Raw genomic sequence first — 15,193 nt, forward strand, 5'->3', positions numbered from 1 at the left:
AGTTAGAAAGAAAGATGGTTCATGGCGTTTTTGTACTGATTATAGAGCTCTAAATTATATTACTATTAAGGACTCTTTTCCCATTCTTACTGTTGATGAATTGCATGGTGCATCTTATTTTTCAAAGTTAGATCTTCGGGCTGGTTATCATCAAATCTTGCTCAACCCGACTGACACTTATAAAACTGCTTTTAGAACTCATCATGGCCATTATGAGTGGTTAGTCATGCCCTTTGCCTTAACCAATGCCCTTGCGACCTTCCAAAGCTTGATGAACACTATTTTCCAGGATGTGTTGAGGAAATTTGTCTTGGTTTTTTTCGATGATATATTGGTTTACAGTCCTACTTGGTCTGCTCATTTATCTCATTTGGAGACTGTATTGCAAATTCTTGTTAAGGAAAAATTATTTGCTAAGTATTTCAAATGTTCCTTTAGTGAAAGGCAAGTTGATTACTTAGGTCACACAATTAATGTAGTTGGTGTTGCTATGGATAGTTCCAAGGTAGAAGCCGTTCTTTCGTGGCCAATTCCGATGAACTTGAAACAATTGAGGGGTTTTCTTGGGCTTACTGGGTATTACCGTCGGTTTATCAAGTCGTATGCTACAATTGCAGCTCCACTTACCGAATTAACAAAGAAGGACAAATTTCTTTGGTCACTAGTTGCTGAGTCTGCATTTAAACAGTTGCAACATGCTCTTATCACTGCTCCTGTACTAGCGTTGCCAGATTTTCAAAAGCCCTTTTGTTTGGAAACTGATGCATCAGGCACTGCTATTGGTACAGTTTTAACTCAAGATGGTCATCTCATTGCCTATTTTTCAAAAAAATTGTCCTCTCGAATGCAGAAACAATCTGCATATATTAGAGAGTTGCATGCGATTATAGAGGCATTATCCAAGTTTCGACATTACTTACTGGGCCACCGTTTCACTATCAAAACTGATCAACGTAGTCTAAAAGAGTTAATGGAGCAAACACTGCAAACCCCGGAGCAGCAAGCATGGCTTCCAAAATTTTTGGGGTATGACTTCACAATTCAGTATAAACTAGGGCGTGAAAATGTCGCTGCTGATTCTCTTGGCTAAATTATCTCCGCAAAGCACTTTATGAGGATGCAACGACCACTGAGTTGATGCAGAAATATGCGACACAGCCACACAAACAAGATCCAATTGTTGTGAGAAACGGACTGCTGTTTTGGAAAGAACGATTATATATTCCTACTCCTTTGGTTCCTCAAATTTTACAGGAGTTTCATAACTCACCAACAGGTGGTCACTCTGAAATTGCTAAGACAACAAGTCGCATCAGTTCTCAATTTTATTGGCTCTACATGCATAAAGATATTAAGGACTTTATGCGACATTGCGTGATTTGTCAACAAGCAAAGAGCGAAAATACTCTTTCGGGTGGGCTATTGCAACCCTTGCCGATACCGCAACAGGTTTGGGAGGATATTTCAATGGATTTTATTACAGCCCTTCCACCTTCCAATGGCTTTACTGTGATATTAGTTGTAGTTGATCGTGCGACAAAATATGCTCATTTTATGACGTTAAAGGCTGATTTCTCTAGTAAAAGTGTGGCTGTTTGCTTTGTTGCTAATATTGTTAAATTGCATGGTATGCCTAAGTCCATTGTTTCAGATCGAGACAAAGTATTCATTAGTGCCTTTTGGCAACAGCTATTCAAGTTGCAAGGTACTGTTCTGGCCATGAGTTCAGCTTATCATACGGCCACAGATGGCCAAAGTGAAGTGGTGAATAGATGTGTGGAAATGTATCTCCGTTGTTTCTCTTTTGATCATTCTAAAACCTGGAGCAAACACTTTCCATGGGCTGAATTTTGGTATAACACCAATCATCATAGGAGCATTGGCATGTCACCTTTTAAGGCATTTTATGGTCGTGAACCACCGGGAGTTGCTCGGTATGAACGCTCACCTATTGATCCTCCACAGTTGCAGCAATTATTGTCGGAAAGAGACTCACTTTTGGATAGACTTAAGACTTCGTTGCAGAAATCACAGGCTTACATGAAGTCTTAGGCAGATAAAAGACGTCGAAATGTTAATTTCGAGCCCAGAGAGAAAGTGTTGGTTAAGCTACAACCATATCGACAACACTCAGTTGGATTGAGGAAGAACCAGAAATTAGACATCCGATATTTTGGTCCCTTTACGGTGCTTGAAAAGGTGGGACACATTGCCTATAAGCTGGAATTACCTGAGCATTCAAGGATTCATCCTGTTTTTCATGTCTCGGTCCTCAAGAAGTTTCATGATGATTTAAACTATCGATATCTGCCATTTCCTCAAGAAACTTTTGAAGCTGGTCCAATTTTGCATCCTCAAGAGGTATTGGCAACACGCACTATAATAAAGGGTCAGGAATCTATTCCTCAACTCTTGATCCAATGACAAAATACTCATAGTTCAGAAGCTACTTGGGAGGATGCTTCATATATCAAGAATGCCTTTCCAAACTTCAACCTTGCGGACAAGGTCGAATTTTATGGGGAGGATAATGATGTGCAAATAGGTCAAATACGGGTACAATTGGAAGATTATGTTAATGAGAATGAAAGTAATGCTGTTAAAGAAAGTGAACACGTGACTAATGCCCCTGAACATGTGACTAATGCCCCTGAAATTGTGACAAGAAGAAAGAGCAAAAGGAGCAAAAAAAATACCTACAAAACTAAAGGATTACATCTTATAAAAGGGGAGAGAGTATAAGCATTTCTTCTTCCCCTTTCTAGGTCTTTCTCTCATTCTTATTCTTCTAATTCTTCTTTTCTTTTGTTCTCCAGGTGCCACTTGCTTCCATGTGACTTCCGTGGATTATTATTAGGCTTCCACCACAACAATTGTTATTACCATTGTGAATTGTTTCTTCTTTTCCTTTTATTTCAGTTATAAAAAACCCAAAAACATTTCAATATCTCTTACCTTCTATTTTAATTCATTCAGTAATTTCTTCAAACACTTGTCCTCCATCAAAAGTTGAATATTGTTGGAGTTGTCTCGAAATGCATTCATCATTTTTGGTCAATCATATCCATTAAACTCGAGTGAGACCTGCGTATCGCTTATAATGATAAATTAATGATAGTATATAATAAATTTTAATAAGTATTATATTGTTTAAAAATTAATTTAAATTTTTGTAAACTAATGCTAAATCTAAAAGATATTTTATTTAAAATATTTTGTAGTACAAAAGTATTTAATATTGGAATTGTACAAAATTGTACATTTATTTAAAATAAGTAGAATTATAAAGATATTAAAATAAAATTATATGTAAACTATTACGTTTGTTTTATACTTTTTTATCTAATATAATCATTTAATTTCTAAGTAAATAGGTTCTTCTTCATTTGTTGGTGTAAATATTTTCTATAGACAAATTACACAAACTTTAATAAACCAATTATCTGTTTGTTTGATGATATTGACTAAAAGATGATGTTTCATTTTGTAACTTTGAGATATTCTATAAGTTAGAAATAATTTTTAAAAAATTAGTTAGAGAAAATTGATTGAAAATGAGAATACGAATAATATAATATAAACTTAGAAATCAATTATATGATTATGGTATATTTAAATATATCTAGTAAACATATTTTGTTGTACTAAATTTGATGTTCTTTAGAAAAATCTTCAAAAATTAGTATAAGAGTTTATGAAATGAAATAATAGTGACAAAAGTCTTATATATAATTATATAATTTATATAATATAATATTTATTACATTTAATTAGTTATTTATATTTCCATTAAAGAATAATAATATTAATAAATTAATTAATGAGGTAAGATTGGCAAAGGTATGATAAATCTGATAGATCAATATCCTAATTTAATAGGTACCCATGAATAAATCTTTTGCATGTTTATATGAAAAGTCCTAATAATTTAAATTCGATGCATTCCATGATAGAAAAAGATAGGTGCTAGACTGATCTTACTGAACCATGGAATGACCAAATTTACAGTCAGTGATTGTTGGAAGAAGCTTTTGTTTAATTGATTTAAATTTGTTAGTATATGGTAAAATCAATTTCATTCTCTGATTATACTTTTTTGCGATGCAGGTATCTTTGTGGTGCACAGAATCATTTAACCTGAAGTCGACACTAGAGGAACATACTCGGTTGATAACTGATGTTCGATTTAGTTCTTCAAACTTTTCATTGGTCAAAATCAAATTATTTTTTAAGTAAAGTTCTATTAGCTTAGATTTAGAAATCAAGTGTCTTTATTGTCAGATTTTTCTTATTATCATCAGTTTAGGTGTTTCTTAAATGGCCATTTGTTCTATTTATCTGATTATTTTGATCCATTTTGAACATTCATATATAGGACATGGTTCAACTGTGATGTCACTAGACTTTCGCCCTAGTAAAGACAACCCTTATTTTCTCTTGTGACAACCCTATTATGAAGATTGCGTTTTGATTTCTTGATTCTATTGTTATCCATTATTTGTCACAGACCTTGTTTGTTCTATCAGGTGCTGATTTCAGGGCCATAATAACCTTATCCTGTTTGTTGGGAAAAACTCAACAAAAATTAAGAACTCGTCTAACAGCGAAAGTATTAAAAATAATTTTTTTCACAACCTGTGTAATTAAATAGCAATACCAAAAATACTCTAAATAATAAATATAATGGTAGAAATTAAATAACTAGACACTAGAATTTTAACGTTGGAAAACTCCCAAAAGAGGGACAAAAAACTCACAGGATCTAATCTAGTAAATCTTCTACTATCAAAATAATGGATACATAATTAGTCTTCCTAGTAGCACAGGGCATCTCAACAATCAACAAGATACATCATTAAAACTGATGGAATCAACATAAACCCTCCACAAAGTAGGTATCTCAAATCAGATAAAAGAGTAAGCAATACAACTAGCAAATTATATTCTAATTTTCATCTCTACACCAGGAATAACATACTAAAATTTCATAAGAAATATAGCAAGTTTACCGGTTCAATTGGATAAAAAATGACTTGCCATTTTTTCCCAATTTCTTCTTCTCCCTCGACACTGAAGCTCTCTGTTTTCTTTCTTTTTTCTTTTAAAAGTGAGTCTCAAAAACTCTCTCTCCCTCTCTCGTGGCTTAAAAGCTACTTTCTTTCATTTATTTTTTTATTTATTTTTAACTTGTGGTCCCACTTAGTTGGGGACCCACTAACAAATCTCCTTTTTACCAATTCAAGTGGGAATAGACTGTTCCACCAAGTCTGCCTTCTCTTGATCATCATATCTGAACCATTATCATAAATATGGATCTTCTTAAGTGTATTGACTTCATCTCAAGCACTTGACGTATCCAATGATACCTCACTTCTATGTGCTTCGATCTGGAATGAAACGTCGGATTCTTGCTAAGATGGATAGCACTCTAACTGTCACAAAATAACACAAGTTTCTCTTGATTGATGCCTAACTCTTGTAGAAATTTCTTCATCCACAAGAGTCCTTAGAAGCTTTAACAGTAGCAATGTATTTTATCTCTGTAGTAGACAAAGCAACACATTTCTAAAGTCGAGATTGCCACGACACACCTCCCCTTGCAAAAGTCACTATATAACCAGAAGTAGACTTTCTTGAATCAAGATCCCCAACCATATCTGTATCTGTGTAACCATCCAACACAGGTTGACCACTCTCAAAGCATAAACAAAATCTGAAAATACCATTAGGTATCTGAGAATCCACTTCACTGCTTGCCAATGTTCCTTGCCGGATTAGAGAGAAACCGACTAACAACTCCAACGGCATGAGCAATATTCGGCCTAGTGCAAACCATAGCATACGTCAAACTGCCAACTGCAGATGCATATGTAATCTTCTTCATTTCTACTTTCTCGTTCTCACTTGTAGGACATTGCTACGAACTCAACTTGAAATGACTAGCAAGTGGAGTACTAATAGGTTTGGAATTACTCATGCTAAACCTCGCTAAAACCTTCTCAATATACTTCTGTTGTGACAACCACAATTTTTCATTCTTTCTGTCACGAGTGATACTCATGCCAAGAATTTTCTTTGCAGAACCCAAATCCTTCATAGCAAATGATCTGTTCAAATCTTTCTTAAGACTTTCAATCTTCTTAGTGTCATGACCAACAATCAACATGTCATCAACATAGAACAAGAGAATTATAAAATCACCATCAGAGAAATTCTTCACATATACACAATGATCAGAAGAAGTCTTACTATACACATGACCTTTCATGAAGGAATCAAACTTCGTGTACCACTACCTTGGCGCTTGCTTCAACCCATATAAGCTCTTATTCAACTTGTATACAAGGTGCTCATTTCCTTTAACCTCAAAACTCTCTAGTTGCTCCATATAAATTTATTTATCTATGTCACCGTGAAGGAATGCAGTCTTCACATCAAGTTACTCAACCTCTAAATTCAAGCTAGCTGTCAATCCAAGCACAACTCGAATAGAGGACATCTTCACAACTGGAGAAAAAATCTCCTAAAAAACAATACTTTTCTTTTGCTCAAAGCCTTTCACAACCAATCGAGCTTTGTACCTTGGCCGTGAGACATTTTCATCCGCTTTCAATTTGAACACACATTTATTCTTGAATACTCTTTTACCCTTCGGCAACTTTACCAATTCAAAAGTATGATTCTCATGCAAGGATTTTATTTCTTCTTGCATGACTTTCAACCAATCTTCCTTATGCTCATCAGATATAGCTTCTTGGTAGCTTTCTGTCTCTCCAGTCTCAGTGTTCATCACATACTCGTGAGGAGAGTATTTTTGAGAAGGATGACACTCTATAGTAGATCTTCTCAATTCAGGCTCAACTAGTGGTTCAGGTGAAACTTCAACATCTGGTGGAATTTTTTCATCTGGCACCTTAGGTTGAGGTGTAGGTTCATTATGCAAATCATCACCATCATTATCAATTTGTATATCTCCCTCATCAACAAGAGGTCTAGTAGAAGGACCAGGTTCATCATTAGCAGAATGCCTAACAGTTATTGGCTTATCTGTCTTCTTAAGATCTTTAATAGTTTGGTCTTCAAGAAAAATCACATCTCAGCTTCTAATTATCTTCTTGCTCCCCGGATCCTATAATCTGTAATCAAATTCTTCGTAACCATAACCCATGAAGATATACTGCTTTGACTTTCTATCCAATTTGGACCTTTCACCTCTTGGAATGTGAATAAAATCTCTGCAGTCGAACACTCGCAAGTGACTATATGAGACATCTTTCCCTCTCCAAATTTTCTCTGAAACATCACCATTTAGTGAAACTGAAGGAGAAAGGTTGATCAGATATACTGCAGTCCTCATCGCTTCACCCCAAAAGGATTTAGGCAACTTTGCATAAGAGAGCATACACCTGACTCGATCATTGATAGTGCAATTCATTCTCTCTGCAACTCCATTATGTTAAGGAGTCTTAGGAACCGTCTTCTCAAACTTGATCCCATGTCCTTTACAATACTCTTCAAATGGACTCCTGTATTCACCATCATTATCTGCTCGGACACATTTCAGTTTCCTTCCTGTTTCTCTTTCAACACTTGCATGAAAGTGTTTGAAGATACCGAGCACCTGGTCTTTAGATTTCAAAACAAAAGTCCACACTTTTCGAGAATAATCATTAATAAAAGTAACAAAGTATGATGCACCATCTAGTATCTTAGCATCTATAGAGCAAACATCAGTGTGAACTAAATTTAGAACATGTGATCTCCTATGAGGTCCAGAACTATGAAATGATACTCTAGCATGCTTTCCAACAAAACAATGAGTATAAATATTTAAAGTTGTACCTTTCACGAGAAGTGAGTGCTTCTTGGCTAAGACGCTTAGTCCTTTCTCGCTCAAGTGACCAAGACGTATATGCCGCAAATCAGAAGAGGAATCATCAGCTACATTCGCCTCTTCTTTGCACAACTTTACTTGCAATCGGTAGAGAATAGTGAGACTATTGTCTTTTTTAGCAACAATGAGAGCTCCTTTAGTAATCTTACATTTTTCACTACCAAAGGAAGTGCAATACTCCTCTTGATCCAATGCCTTCACTGAAATAAGATTGAACCGCATATCTAGCGCATGCCTAATATTCTTCAACTGCAACTTGCATCCCATGTTAGTTTCAAGCCACATATCACCATACCAATGATATCACACACTTCTTTATCTTCCAATTTGATCTTGCCAAAATTTCTAGCAGTATAAGAAGTGAAAAATTCACGCCTCAGAGTAACATGGCATGAGGCACCAGAATTCTTCCAAGTGGAATCATCACAGACAAGATTCACATAATTTTCATCACATGTGATAAGAACATCTTCATAAACAATAGCAGTAGTTTCTTTATCACTATCTTTACCATGTCTTCGTTTCTTCTCCTTGATTGTTCTCTTTTAAAGAATCTACAATACCTCTTGATATGCCTTGGCTTGTACCTTCTTCTTGACTTGCTTCGACTCTATGACTTGTCAGAACTGTGAGATTTTTTACTTTGACTTCTCCCCCGTGACTCTAAAACAAGTGCTTCTGACTGGGAGGAAGCATTAATCAAAATTTGCTCTTTTCTTCTGGCTTCTTCATTTAATATGCTCTTTTTAACCATTACTAACGTCAACTTTTCTTTAAGAGCTGAATTAGTCAGTGTCACAACCAGAACTTCCCAACTATTAGACAAAGAGCTCAACAACAACAAGGCTTGCAACTCATCCTTCAAAGTGATTTCATTATTTGTTAGTTGGTTCACCGAATCACCATATCCTGAAAGGTGCTCAAGTGCTCCGACATTGATTTACCTTCAATATACTTCATATTGACAAGCTTCCTAATTAAGAATGCTTTGTTTTGCACATTCTTCCTCTCATATAACTCTTTCAATTTATTCCATATCTTTTCGGCATTTGTTTCGGTATCAACATGTGGATACATGCTAAGATTAAGCCATTGCCTAATCAAAGCAACTGCCTTCTTCCATTCAGTATCGGATTTAGTACCTTTAGATTTATCCCTCTTTACAGGATCATACAAGTCCTTGTTATACAACATATCTTCCATGAGGATCTTCTAAATCGAGTAATTTTGAGAATTCAATTTGACCATATTTGACTCATGAGTATTTTCCTCCATTTAATCAGTAGAGAAATAAACAACCAAAGCTCTGATATCACTTTGTTAGGAAAAACTCAACAAAGGTTCAAACAAGAACCTGTCTAACAGCGGAAGTATCAAAATTTTTTTTTCCACAATCTGTGCGATTAAATAGCAATACCAAAGATGCTCCAAGCAACAAATATAATGGCAGAAATTAAATAATCAGACACCAAAATTTTAATGTGGAAAAACCCCCAAAAGAGGGACGAAAAATCAACGGGACCTAGTCTAGTAAAATCTTCCACTATCAAAATAATGGGTACACAATCAGTCTTCCTATTAGCACAGGGCATCTCAACAATCAACAAGATACATCATCAAAACTGATGGAATCAACATAAACCCTCCACAAAGTGGGTATCTCAAATCAGACAAAAAAGAAGACAATACAACTAACAAGTTATATCCTAATGTTCATTTCTATACAAGAGATAACATACTAAAATTTCATAAGAAATAGAACAAGTTTACCAGTTCAATCAGATAAAAAATGACTTGCCATTTTTCCCAATTTCTTTTTCTCCCTCGACGCTGAAGTTCTCTGTTTTCTTTCTTTTTTCTTTCAAAGGTGAGTCTCAAAAACTCTCTCTCCCTCTCTCATGGCTTAAAAGGCACTTTCTTTCATTTATTTTTTTATTTATTTTTAATTTGTGAGTTCCACTTAGTTGGAGACCCACTAACATTAGTGAATAATTCTAAAAAATATCTAGCATCTTTTAGTGATAATTTTCTAAAAAATATCTAACATCTATTAGTGATGATCTTGTTAGGATACGGACAAATAACTATAGAAATATCTTTTAGTATTCATGAGATCAATATTTACAAATTTTTTAATATATATTTTATATATTATATATAGGTTTTTTTTTTGGTGGGATATTTGCATAGGTAACTTGAGAAATTTTAGATATGTTTTGGATTTTGGCTTAGTCCTTCTTATAGCTCATAGTAAAAATACAATCGGTTTGATGAATTTTCTTACTTGTCAACTTTAAAATAGAAACACACTAGGGTTTATGCTATGGTGTGGTAATTGGTAAACCTCGGTGCAAATACTGAAATTGAAATAGTAATGATTAATTATAGAAGTATTTGACTTTCATTTTATACTTGTGTATGTCTCTGCGTTATTTTTTTAAATAAACTGTGATTTTTATTTATTATTGTATGCTAATATTTTTTATATATATAAATAATTGATTTGGTGAATAATTTTTTGTGTATACGTAATATAATTTTTGTTGGTGGTGTGTTATTTTTGTTTGTTTTGGTCTTCAATTTGACCGTCTTTTTAAATTTTGATAATAAAATTATATATTCTATTTGTTCTTTGTTGAAAATCCCATAATTAGTTTATTTTAGGTTGTTACTTATTATGTTGGGATTTTGTTTTTCTAAAACATTGGGTATTATTTTATTGTGATACTCTTTTTTTTTTCTATCTGTGCATGGGTGTATTGGGAGTGTATACCTATTAAGAAAAAAAAAGAAAAATTTTTTACAATAATAAATATTTTCAAAATTTATTTTATATAAAGTCATAAATAGAATAACTTTTCATTATGACTACAAATAATGAAAAATAATTATGCTACGATATTCAAGTATTTTTGTCATCTAAGTCTAACTAAGTTAACCCAAACACAAGAAAAATCACTTTTATTTCAGAGAATGTTTATACACGCACTCAACTAACAAAACGTTATTGTTATCGTCGTTATTGTTATTTTCTTTTTCACGTTTCTCCTTCTTTTTTATATTTTAATTAATATATATTATTTTTCATCCATTATTTTTAATATCAAAAGTAAAAAATGTACCAAAAGAAATATACACAAAGATAATACATATAACATTTTTTTGCGTTCGAACATTCTTTTTTTTATTATTATTATTTTGGGGATTTTTGGACTTGTTATTTTGGGAGTGTTGTTTTTGCGTTTTTGTCATTATGTGTGTTTTAACTGTCATAGCTTCAAAGATGTAACATGAAAAAGATGAATCTACTAATGTAGGCCCAATACTCTTTTTTTGTGATATGAAAACTTTTTAGGGGCCTGGATAACGGCCCATTTTAAAAACAGTTTAGGGTTTTTAAATCGTTGGCCCATAAAATGTCCAATCCAATCCAATCCCAGAAAAAAATCCTCCACACCCTCACTTTTAACTAGGGGTGCACATGGGCCGGGTGAAGCCGGGTTTGATGTGACCCAGACCCGACCTGAAATAAACACCGGGTCTATTTATTAGACCCGAACCCGGCCCTAGACCCGATGAAACCAATACACTTTCGGGCCACAATTATATCGGGTGAAAACCGGGCCGTTAACATTACATCGTTGATACCTTCTTGTAAACTAGCATATAAAAATATCCAAATTTCCAAGGCTCCAACCATTAGTTAACATGGTAAAATTCACTTAGAAAAATATAACAAGAACCGACCATTTTTCAAAATTAAAGCATAACCACAATCAATATTAAAGCATAACCACAATCAATACTAATATTGTCTAATAATACCAAATATTTAAATCAATACAAATAACACAATCTTATGTATTAGTCTAAAATCTTATGCATTCTAAACATAATACATTAACTTATAGTCTTATAATGACTAATAACACAAAATATTAAGGTTTACAATACTTAAATTCTACGTAAGAATAATCATGATTCATCACTAATAACACAAAATATTAATTGTGCATGATGACCGGGCCACCGGGCCGACTTCGGGTGACCCGAGCTATGGCCCGGACCCGACCCGAAATAATGACCGGGTCTATTTTTGAGACCCGTACCCGGCCCTAAACCCGATGAAATCACTTCAAATTAGTTCCTAAAGTGTTCGGAACCGGGTCGAGCCTTCGGGCCGGGCCGGGTCTGTGCACCCCTACTTTTAACTACTCCCAAGTCCCCACAATAGTGTTGTGCTAGTAATTAATGATGTTTTATGCGAATAATAAAGTCTTAGAATGTAACACATAATTCAAGGTTTTCCTTTTATTTTGAAGACTTAGTAGGTTATTTGTACATGGTAATATGCAAAAGAAAAAAAAAGTCGCTAATTATGTGTATTAAAAGAAGAAAGTTGAAAAAGACAAATATTGAGTTAGAAGTTTAAAGAAGACTTCTTTTTTAAATTTAGTTTAATTTAACATACTTTACAATCATTTACAAATTAGTCATATGCGTATCATTTATTTTCGTTACATGTTATATTGTTGCAGATTCAACATTTGTTGTTCATAGCCACACTAGTCACTGCTTCGATCAAGCCATCCTAAAACGATACCATTTATACATATTTATATAAATGTTCTTTTAATATATGTCATAGTGTGAGTGCTCTGTTAGAGTTTTTTAGTGCTTTGTTAGGGTTTTTTAACAGAGTTCCTATTGCCGTCAAGGCTACATTGTCAACGCCAATTAAATCTCAATATAAGTTTCCGTAATTTGCATGGCTGAGACAACAAGGGATGAAGATCGGACCGAGGAAGACAACCAGAAAGGAGGTAGGAATGTGATTCTACTGAAAGAGGCAGACATATCAGAAGGTATTAACGCTTGCTCCAATAGTCTCTATGGCAGACTCTTTGCTTCCAAAACCTTCTCAATTGGAACCATGGGGAATGCTTTAAAGGCTATATGGGAAAACCCGGAAGGATTTAGCGTGAGTGATAAAGGGGATAATTCCTTCCAATTCTTTTTTAATAAAGAAGTGGATGTCTTGCGTGTTGAACGTGGTTCTCCATGGCTATTCAAAGATTATTTGCTCCATGTCAAGAGATGGAAGGAAGATCAGAACTGTGATGAAGAGATTATTTCCAATTTTTCAGTTTGGGTTCAATTTTGGGGTTTGTCAGAATCGTTTAAAACCCTCGAAGTTTGACGTAAATTGGGAGAAAAATTGGGCACAGTGTTGGAGGTAGGTAAATTTCAGATGCGAGGCAGAGAAACTATGATTGTGAAGACCAAAATCAATATTGATGCTGCCAGGCAAGTGAGAGATCAGTTAATAGTGGCAGGACCTAATAAAAATGAGGTAGAAGTGGCACTGCGCTATGAGAGACTTGGAAAGTTCTATACCTATTGTGCAAAATTGGGGCACGAGGTGAAAAACTGCCATGATCTGCTGAAGGACACAGAGAGTGATATGGTAAAAGAGGATGACATTGGCGAATGGGTTAAAGCCAGCCAAGTGGGAACGCGAATCTACTCTGAAGGAGAAAGAGCATTCAACAACTCAACCAAAAACCAGAATAAGGCCACTCAACGTAAGAAAAAACCGGTCTTAAACTGCTTATTGGAAGAATTTGCAGGGATGTCAATGCAAGAAGGGAAACAAAGTTTGAAACCACAAGACACTGGTAATAGGGCAGCACCTGAGTCACCTCAATCAGCCAATTCTAGAACAGAATGCATGGATGTTATCATAGCTGGTCAGTCCAATACCAAGGAGGATGAAGGGCAGCTTATGCAATTTGCTATTGGGCAGTATCTCACCACAAATAAAGGTAGGAAGTGGAAAATGTTAGCAAGACAAGGTGCTGCAGAGTCAGATACTAAAAGTGAACCCAAAAAAAGGTTGATGAGTGGTATAGCTGAATGATCTACAAAGAAAGCAAGAATAGAGGATGAAAATGCAGTTGAAGAGATGGTGGAGGGTGCCAGCCTACAAATGGCACTCAAGGCGCCATGAGAACTATAGTTTAGAATTGTCGGGGTTTGGGGAGACCCCTGACAATTCACACCTTAAAAGGGATCTGTAAATCCCACTCCCCCGAGATTGTGTTTATAAGTGAAACAAAGAACCAATCTCGACAGGTGGAAGCAAAACTTCGGGTATGCGACTACGAAAACTGGCATATTGTTAACCCAGCAGGAGTGGCAGGAGGACTTGTGCTAGCTTGGAAGGACAGCATCAGTGTTCAAATTATTAGCAGTGGAGAATTCTTTGTGGCAGCCGAAATTAAGGAAGTCGGAAGCAGTGAGGTATGGGCATTCATTGGTGTCCATTTGAGTTGTTCGGAACAAATTCGATCCTTACAGTTTGAGGAGCTTACAACAATAAGCCAACACCTGGAAGGAAAAGTGGTAATAGCAGGCGATTTTAATGCTATAACAAGCCAAGCGGAAATGGAGGGTGGAGGCCAAAAATCAGCAACCACCATTGCAACATTCACTAATTTTATTGACAGTAACGAATTAGTGGATATTGGAATGGTGGGGCACCTTTCACGTGGACAAATCGAAGACAAGGAGAGGATTTGGTGAAGGAAAGGCTTGACCGCTATTTAGTTGGGATGGAATGGAAGTTGAAGTTTCCGAATGCAGTGGTGCACAGGCTCACAGAGTCAGGCTCGGATCATGCTCCACTTTTGATGGAAACCGAACCTCAATCCTGGCATAGTAAAAGGCGGTTTAAATACCAGGAACGTTGGTGTGGAGAAGAGGATGTCAAGAGAATTGTCAGTGAAGTGTGGAGAATGGAAGTTGTAGGCTCAGTTATGTTCTCCTTGGCCCAAAAGTTGAAAGTTTCTAGACATAGACTAGTTCAATGGCAGAAAACTCACAAAGCAAACTCTCGAAAAGAAATTGAGGACATTCAAGCTAAACTAGAGGAGTTGCGGGTGGCTGGAATCAATGGGGGAGAGGAGGTTACCAGTTTGGAGAAGAAGTTGGAGCTGGCATATTTGAAAGAAGAGAGCTATTGGCGAGAAAAATCTAGAGTCAAGTGGCTAAAAGAAGGAGATCTGAACACTAGATTCTTTCACTAGAAATTTCAATCAAGGATGCGAAGGAACAGAATTTGGAGATTAGTGGGGAGGGACAATAAGATTGCATCAAAACCGGAGGATATTGCAAAGATAGCTGAAGACTACTTTTGCGATATTTTTACTTCTTCTTGTTCGGCTGATCCGAATCCATACTTAGAGGATTTGGAGCCAAAGGTTACAGCTTCCATGAACCGTAGGCTCCAAAGGCCAG

At 35.4% G+C, this 15,193-nt stretch overlaps 2 protein-coding genes across 2 annotated transcripts; both read left to right on the top strand.

The window, feature by feature from the left end:
• The first annotated feature begins 12,662 nt into the window (after positions 1-12,662).
• LOC107463362 (uncharacterized) lies at positions 12,663-13,094 on the top strand. Its single transcript, XM_016082144.1, has one exon. The coding sequence runs from the start codon at positions 12,663-12,665 to the stop codon at positions 13,092-13,094; it is 432 nt and encodes a 143-aa protein (XP_015937630.1).
• A 1,414-nt stretch (positions 13,095-14,508) lies between these two features.
• Positions 14,509-14,982, top strand: LOC107463363 (uncharacterized). Its single transcript, XM_016082145.1, has one exon. The coding sequence runs from the start codon at positions 14,509-14,511 to the stop codon at positions 14,980-14,982; it is 474 nt and encodes a 157-aa protein (XP_015937631.1).
• The last annotated feature ends 211 nt before the right edge of the window (positions 14,983-15,193 follow it).

This window comes from Arachis duranensis, chromosome 8, assembly GCF_000817695.3.
Source record: "Arachis duranensis cultivar V14167 chromosome 8, aradu.V14167.gnm2.J7QH, whole genome shotgun sequence".
NCBI classification, from domain to species: Eukaryota; Viridiplantae; Streptophyta; class Magnoliopsida; order Fabales; family Fabaceae; genus Arachis; species Arachis duranensis.

What these genes read in the sequence shown, in the direction of transcription:
- LOC107463362 (XM_016082144.1), top strand. Translation starts at nt 12,663, where the DNA reads ATGGCTGAGACAACAAGGGATGAAGATCGGACCGAGGAAGACAACCAG.
- LOC107463363 (XM_016082145.1), top strand. Translation starts at nt 14,509, where the DNA reads ATGGAATGGAAGTTGAAGTTTCCGAATGCAGTGGTGCACAGGCTCACA.